This window comes from Lates calcarifer, linkage group LG17 (genome assembly GCF_001640805.2).
Source record: "Lates calcarifer isolate ASB-BC8 linkage group LG17, TLL_Latcal_v3, whole genome shotgun sequence".
In the NCBI taxonomy this organism is placed as follows: domain Eukaryota; kingdom Metazoa; phylum Chordata; class Actinopteri; family Centropomidae; genus Lates; species Lates calcarifer.
The window spans coordinates 21,991,949-21,999,895 of NC_066849.1; the positions used below are offsets into that span (position 1 = coordinate 21,991,949).

Genomic DNA, 7,947 nt, shown 5'->3' on the forward strand with positions numbered 1-7,947 from the left:
CATTGCCAGTGTACTACAGACATAAGGACGCTGAAGACCTCCTTTTAAACTCACTGCGGTTCTGAGGTATGAATCATTTAACATTTTATTTTCATACTTTATGGGTAATTCTCCTTTAACAGTCTCACTGGTCCAGTGAACAAAGTGTTTCCCAGATCCACTTCCTGAAAAAATCACCACCTTATTATGGGAATTTCCAGCCAGCATTGAGGATACAGCATACCCTCAGTCAAGTGTACTGTATGTGAGTAGTTGCGAGTCTCTACAGCTATATACAGTTCAACTACTGCCAGCAATGGAGCAGCAGTGCCTGCAACAGTGGGTGATTGTCTGCAGCTCAGGAGCCAGTTAACCACTGATGCATACACACTAACTCTCTCAGTGAATTCAAGGGAGGCCGCACTTGTTCTCAGTCAACATAGTTCTACCATAAGGCTCTCATTTTCACTCTCAAGGACAGAAGTGTGGACCTCTCAAGATTTCAGGTCTGCTTTCTTTTTCATCGATCAAACACTATCAGCAGAGAACAACAGAATGCACTGTGAGCTCTGCTCTTTTTTCAGATTGTATCTGGAAGGGATTCATAACAGAGTACAGACAACTTGAACTCACTTCTAATAGCAGAAAATAAATTTCCCGTTAAGCAGCAGATGGGGACGTGCACATATCTGCAGCTCCACAGTCCCAGCTGAATGTAACAGGACAACAAAACCTGCATGCTAGATGTCAACAATACACACTCCCATGAGGAATGTTTAGGTTTAAGGGCACTGAAAAGATTTCTTTTCCATTTAAAGTCTAAATACTGTGACAGAGTTTGATTTTGTTAGATCTGAGTCACTGACAGTTGCTCTTATGCTTAATCATCAGACAGTATAACAGTGATTTATCGCTGACATGCTGAATAAGCATTATTGCAAAGACATCCTCATTCATCCTCTTTCTCCACGCTTCAGTGTTTATTTCCCAGCTGATCATAGCTATGTGAGTTTAAGACAAATAAAAAGATGCTGGCTGAGCAGCTCGCCACATGGCATTCAGATTGTAATGTTGGGAGACCCCAGGCTGCGTGTTCATATGGCGAGTTCAAAGCCAAGACTGTCTGTGAGCAGCTACATTTATCAAGATCAGCCGAGTATAAAACAGAAGTTCAAATGCATGTATCCATGGAAAAGAACAATTCTCAGATGGGAATGTTAAAGCTTGACAGACAGTGAGGTTATGTACAGTTGCACTGCAGCTTGTATGAGTATTATGCTGAACTTAAGTGTGAAAAGTCAACAAATACAGAGGGATCTAATTAATAATAATATTATAATATCAGTAAAAGTAGCCATTGATTCCAATACTAAACTCTATGCGTTTATGTCATCAAACGAATGAAATAACTGTACAGTGTCAGTCACGTTTTGGTGAAAGGAACTTGTAGCTGCAGGGACTATGTTTAGTCAACTGGCGCCCCTGTCAGGGAAAGACGCTTAAGAACCAGTATAAGTCCACTGGTTGCTATTTTCATTGAAAATTTGATCTGGGAACTGTTTCAATGCGCATAGAACATCTGCATACCATTCAACCAAATGGCCACTTACGTTGCTGCCGCGGAAACGTGTCCACTCCTTGTCCGTTGAGCTCCTAAATGCATTTGTATGCATTTGTCCAGGCAGCAGAGATCTGGGTGAAAACAGAATCACGCTCAAGAGGATACCTGTTCATGGGCTAACCCTTTGGTAACAGCCAAAGGAGGCGTAAAGTGGACGGAGTACAGCCACCTCAGAATTTCCTCATCGTATTGCAGTCCGGAGGAGAGATCTCTCTCACTCGTTCAAACCTGAGCCTCTCAGATCCTTTTGCGCTCTGCGGCGCGCAGTGATCAGGCTATTTCTATCCAAAGTGGAGACGCGCAACAGTTGCACAGGGGAAAAAAAAGTTGGCTTTTAGAGCGGCTAGTCGGGCTGCAGCAGTGAACTCGACTGCTCTGTGTGATAGAGAGAATCAGAGCTCGGCTGCTTCTCTTTGAGTGGTCTCCAACACAACGGCGGATCCAGCTCTGCGCGTCTTTACCTCCAGGCGGTGGTTCCTGCTATGTGCCTTGACTTGCACTGATGCAAGGGGACCCGTATTCACCCCAACACAACTTCAGCTGGTGGTGTTGGATTTCACCAGTTACTGGCTCGTGACATCACGGATAGAGTTTTGGCTTGTGTTCATCAATGCCCTGTGTCTGCTTTTGACTACTGTATTAGCCTGAAGCGGGTACAATGTTTACACAGCAGGGTAGGGGGCATATTCTAATTGCAAAAAAGTAGAATAAACTTGCTCACAAAGGCAAACACGTGCACACATTTGTGTCTCACGCACACACATAGGCCTACAGTGCACACCAAGACTGAAATAATGCCAGAGAAAAATAGAAGAGATCAGCTGGTGCAGCCTTATGTTGTTTGCTGACAAGTAAATCTACCAGGTGCTGCAGCTGTTGTTCTGGCATCATGGCAAGAGTATCTGGTATTCAGCATTAGGGAACTCTAGTTTACAACATTTTATTTTGGTACTAAAAATATAGCCAACATTCTGCAGAACAGTCTGTGCACAGATGTTCCTAAAAGCGAACCCTGAGCTGATTTTCTCACCACGAGAGAGGAGCACCCATTTATGATTAGACAACTAAATTAAATTTGAATCTCGAATGCAATTCACTGTATGAAAATCAGGTAAGTGAGAAAGTGTTTTGAGCATTGATTGGTTGGTTCATGGTTACCTGTGATCCTTCATGGTTCAAATAGTTTAAAATGATGTCATTAATCATCCAACACTGTCAGGTTTGGTGTGAAAATGTGCAGCAGTATATACACAGACCAGTCCAGAGGTATGTGGTGGCCGTGTGTATAAAGTGACTAATTGCATTCTGGTCTTTATTGTCTTTGGCTAGCTTTCAATATAATTTTGAACCGGGCCTCTTATTGATAGCGTTTATACTCACATAAAAAACAAACAGTTATGATACAGACCACAATTTGACATAATCATGAACAGGGTTGAGATTATTAGATGCTATGCCATGTAGTTTCAGTGGTTTGGATTTTTTGCATCAGCTCCCTCTGAGGAGATTAACACAAACAGATTTATTAGCAGTAAAAACCCTAGTAGTGTTTGTCATAAAACATTTTTGCTCTGGCATTGATTACTTTTGAAAATAACCCTTCTTTGTTTCATTGTAACCGTGTATGAGCACACCACAGCACTGCCCCTTGAAAATGACACCGTTTCTTTTCTTTATCTCTCTCATCGATTTTTCCAAACAAACAGGCTCTAACCCACTTCCACCACTCCCCATCCAGGTTAACCCATTAACCCAGAACAAACAGAGCTCTGTGGGTCCCTGGGCCTCCCCCCACTCCCTCTGCCCCTAGCTCTCCCCCCATGCACCCCAGCATCCTCCCCCCGGCGTCCGCAGCCTTCCTCACATCAGCCTGGACTGAGAGGGAGTCCATATGGTTTGCAGTTTAGGGAACTGGCGGGACGCTACAAGGAGACAGAGCAGTTCCTGCATCTAATCCCAGGTGGAGCTCACAGGGTTTCTTAACTTGAAAAAAAAAAAGCAAAAGGGCAGTTACAGTGAACAGTTACAATGCCCAAACATGGAGTATTAAAAGGGAGGTCAAAGCGACATGGAAACTCCAAGCGAGCCTGCCAGCCACTATAAACAGTGAGGTTAATAAAGAGCATTCATTTCGTGGTGCCTGCAAACAAGGCATTTGAAGCTCTTTGTGCAGCAAAGGTCTGTGTGTGTCTGCAGCAGTGGGTCAAATTCTCCTCTCTCTCTCTTCATCAAAGACAGTTACTGTCTCTGTGGAGGAAGCACGTGCACGGGATGCTCTCTTGCCTTCTCTCTCTCTCTCTCTCTCTCTCTCTCTCTCTCTCTCTCTCTCTCTCTCTGGCTTTGCCATCAGCATCTCGGGATAGCAGCACTTTGACCAGATGTTTTCTTCCACTTCCAGGAAGCAAAATTGTTGAGATGCTGGTTCTCTGACAAGACCATGAATCAACATTGTGGACAAATTAATTACATGATTAGTTTGTAGCAAAACCCTGACAAAAACATTGGAGGCTTAAATAATATAGTATATGACTTACAGAAGTAGAGCATTTGCTATTTGCTGACTTGTAAACATTTGGAAACGCTTGAACCCAGAAATGCCTCACATCGATAAAACCTCCTGAAATTATTGATATAGGGCCTCTCTTGCTGCAAAGAGCTCGTATAAAGCTTTTAACTATTTCATACCATAACCTTGCATCAGCCAAATAAGCACATAGATTTACAGCAAAGTTCTCAAGATGAATTTTCTTTGTTTTAGATCCAGATGTGTAATAATCAGTCCATTGTGCACTGAGCACCAGAACGCTGGGCCCAAAGGGTGACTGGTGTCCGATAATCAGAATCAGATCACCTCTTCCTTTTTTCTCTCTTGAGGAATGGGGCAGATCCAGATGAGTGTACACTGACCACCTCCTGAAACATGTGGTATTCCCCTCTTGCTGCTTCATAAGTTATCCAAGCGAAAATGGTCAATAAATGTGTTGTAATCAAGCAAGAATCACAATGGCAGTCAATGGAGCGATGTTTTCGGACAATGAGTTTTTAGAAGTAGTGCGAAGGCCAGACTGGAGTGTGAGCAGCATGTGGTCACAGACAAAGTCCTTCCATATGATCAAATATTACATAATGCATGAAGCGCACATGTCCAGACTAGTTTGACTTCTTACTGATCCAAAATAGTTTCTAAAAGAGACAAGAAGTAATGGACAGCTTTATTTTACCTTAGCTTCACACAAAAAAAACATAAGCTTCTCATTTGCCACTGGGACTCTGTACTTAATCTGGACTCAGGGATATCACTGGCCGAAGTCCCAGGAGCTGCATGTATCCCTACCTGCACACTCCCATCTCTTCAGTGATTTAATCTCCAGAGTTTCCCACTTGAAGGCCCAAATCCAGCTGCCATGTGCTGGTCAGAGAGTGTATTGTCTTTCAGGGTAAACATTTCATAGTACAGTAACAGCTTGTAAATGTGGGGTGTGTGGAAACTTTTAGCCTCACAGGACCAGATTGAAGCCAAAGTCAATCAGGCTGGTTAAAGAGAAAAAGAAACAGGAAGAGGGATGGTTCTACGGTTGGTAGAGCACAAAACAATATTGTTGTTTTGTAACCAGCCAGTAGGCTCAATAAAAATGTGTTTTTGGGTGCCTCCTGTAAGTGTATTCTTCTCAACATAATGCTGCAGACACGGTTGGTTGAATGTGCCTCATTAGGTAAACAGCTCATCAGTCAGCGTCTGCCACGGAGCTGGCTGAGGGAGAGCAGTGGGTTAGCATGTGGTTGACTCTATACCTGCAGACCGGGTAGACACTAAACTTGCCTCTAATTAGAAGACATGGCCCTGTGTAATTTCTGTTCTGCGTGCGTGTCACCGGCTCGTAGGGCTGTTATTTTGCCGAGCAGGGAGAGTGTGGGCAACAGCTGGGAGAGTGCTTAACAGATGGTGGAGTACAGAGAGGTCGATAGCTGAGACAATGCTCCATGTAAGAGCGTGTGTGTGTGTGTAGTGAGGTGGTTTGCAGAGCTAAAGGGACCATGGGAAAGCAGGGAGAGAGGGGCCAGGGAGTCCAGGGTGAAGGGGGTGTTTGGGCTAAGAGGAAGTTTGGGAGTGTGTAAGGAAAGTGAAAGTCCCTTTGGGGGTCATGTGGGGCGGAGAGGGCCACAGAGGAGGAACACCCGCACTGCACAGGGAGGTGCTGCCTCATGTTTGGCTTGTTGTGTCTAAGCCTTTTAAGCACCACGGACGGATTTTATAGTTACGGTAATAAAACAGTGCCTAGTTAGTTGATGGTTCATTTGTTTTCCTTTACAGAAAACTGATTAGGCCTTTTATCATTCATTATGTGTAAACATGTTTTATATTGTTGCACTATTGTAAGGAAACCACCAGAAAGTGGTCACTCTTTCAGTTCTGATTGTTGGGCTGCACCAGCAGAGGGGGTCTGTGTGTGTGTGTGTGTGTGATTTCATTCATGGCGAGCAGAAGTCAGCCAAACCCACAAAAACAAGCCAGTCTGTCAACTTTTAAAAACCTCTGCCATCCAAATGCTGTCAAAATCATATGTTGCAGCATCATAAATCACTCCCATAAGATGAATGTTAACTAATTTATGGCTCCCTTAACATCATCAATTAACAGTTCTTGTGAAACCAGTGCAGTGTCTGTACTTGAATTTAGCTATACTCAAGGAAAAAAAAACTGCCTGGCAGGAAAGTAAAAACAGGAAAAGAAGAAATGTGCTGAGTAAGATAAAGACCGCTCTCTATACTGTGGATGTAATTAACATCCCACTCCCGCTTGTGTGCTGCTGTCTCTCCCCAGTGTTTCTAAAATCACCTGTTGTTAAATCAGGCTTCCATCCAAAAGTGCTCTGATGGTTTTACCATATTTCTCACTGAAAGGGAGAGAGGAAAATTGTGTATTGTCCAAATGAAACAAATGTTATGTCCAGAGGAAATTTTAGGGGAAGTGCCTCTGCTCTATGGGCATCCAAATTCTTAAGTTTGGATTTTGGGGAGAATACATGAGGGAATCATTACATGTAAATGAAAGTATTTAACTCACTAATTTTTGGATATGATTATACACAATTCACCCCCAAACCATAAAGTATGTTCTTTGGAAAGAAGATAGATATAATATCTGTTTTAAGACACGAGACTCTTCATTTAACATGTTGACCTTGCAAGAATGATGAATGAATACAGAGTTGGCAAGGCCATATGAACGTAGGCAAAGTGCAACTGACAACTAAAGCAGGTAAATCACTCATTGGCTCTCTAACCTTGTCTTGTGTGAACTTGAACAAGCAGAGCCTCTGTTCTGTGGTTGAAGTAAAGAAAAGTTACATCAAGATGTCTGGGTGGGTTAGGGTTTTAAAAAGACATTTAAACTGCATTTTATCCAGAGTGGTTTATTCTGTATTGCTACCACTAAGAGTTTTGCTTGGAGGAAAGTTCTCTCTGTTCAACCTTTTAGCCTGGTTTGCTCACACATATCATCCACATTACATTGTTATCATCCAGATTACATGCTTGTAGTAACTGGGTGTTTTCAAATCAGCCAGAACAATGGACAAGCTGCAACAAGAGACGACAAGAAAACTTTAGAGTAGCACAGTATTAATCATAGTAGGATCAGTACTTCTTCAAAGGACTTCAGTACTTTATCTGTTGAAAAGTGGTGTTAGATGTCAGCCTGGCATCACTAAATGGCGTATGAGTAACACGCCAATTTCTTGAGTCACTGTGCCTGTTATCACTATGCATTTTTTGCTCATTTCACACCATTTAGTCTCTTCTGACTTATATTGCACAGTGGCAGCGTGTCCTTTAGGTGACTCTAAAGCTAATCCCTGACAATAACCTCTAGTAAATAACACTTTAACAGCTTAAAATGCATGAACACAACACACAAACTGTTCTCAAAACTGATGTCCTATTTATACGTCATCCCACAATATCACATAGTAAATCTTTCTTCTCCCCACTGCAATGAAGGCAGTCAACTGAAAATTAGTGACAATTAGCAATAATAAAGCAACAGCATTAAGGACACATTTTGAGGAATATTCCTATTTACTTTCTTGCTGGGAGTTTAATGAAAAGAAAAATATGTCTACATAGCTGTACACTTCTGTACACAGAGTTGGCAGGCCATTAGCTTAGCTTAGCATAAAGACTGGAAGCAGAGGGGAAAAGCTAGCCTGGCTCTAACAAAAGTTCAAATTTAAAAAAAGTCTGTGCCAGCCCTCCAAAATTTAAGTAATCTGGTTTTAGTACAAGACCAGACATGTACAAACAAGCAGTTGTGGTTTTCAGCAGACATGAGAGTATTGTTCTTCTCA

At 42.5% G+C, this 7,947-nt stretch overlaps 1 protein-coding gene across 2 annotated transcripts in view; it reads right to left on the reverse strand.

Annotated features, from left to right (window-relative positions):
• Positions 1–2,106, reverse strand: part of LOC108895295 (collagen alpha-1(XXIV) chain) — an 84,618-nt gene extending 82,512 nt beyond the window's left edge. For both annotated transcript variants that reach the window (XM_051077319.1, XM_018694023.2), the window contains exon 1: positions 1,590–2,106. In XM_051077319.1, coding sequence (XP_050933276.1) covers positions 1,590–1,642 — 53 coding nt within the window. In that variant the 5' untranslated portion in view covers positions 1,643–2,106. The remainder of the gene's footprint in view (positions 1–1,589) is intronic.
• Positions 2,107–7,947: the final 5,841 nt, after the last annotated feature.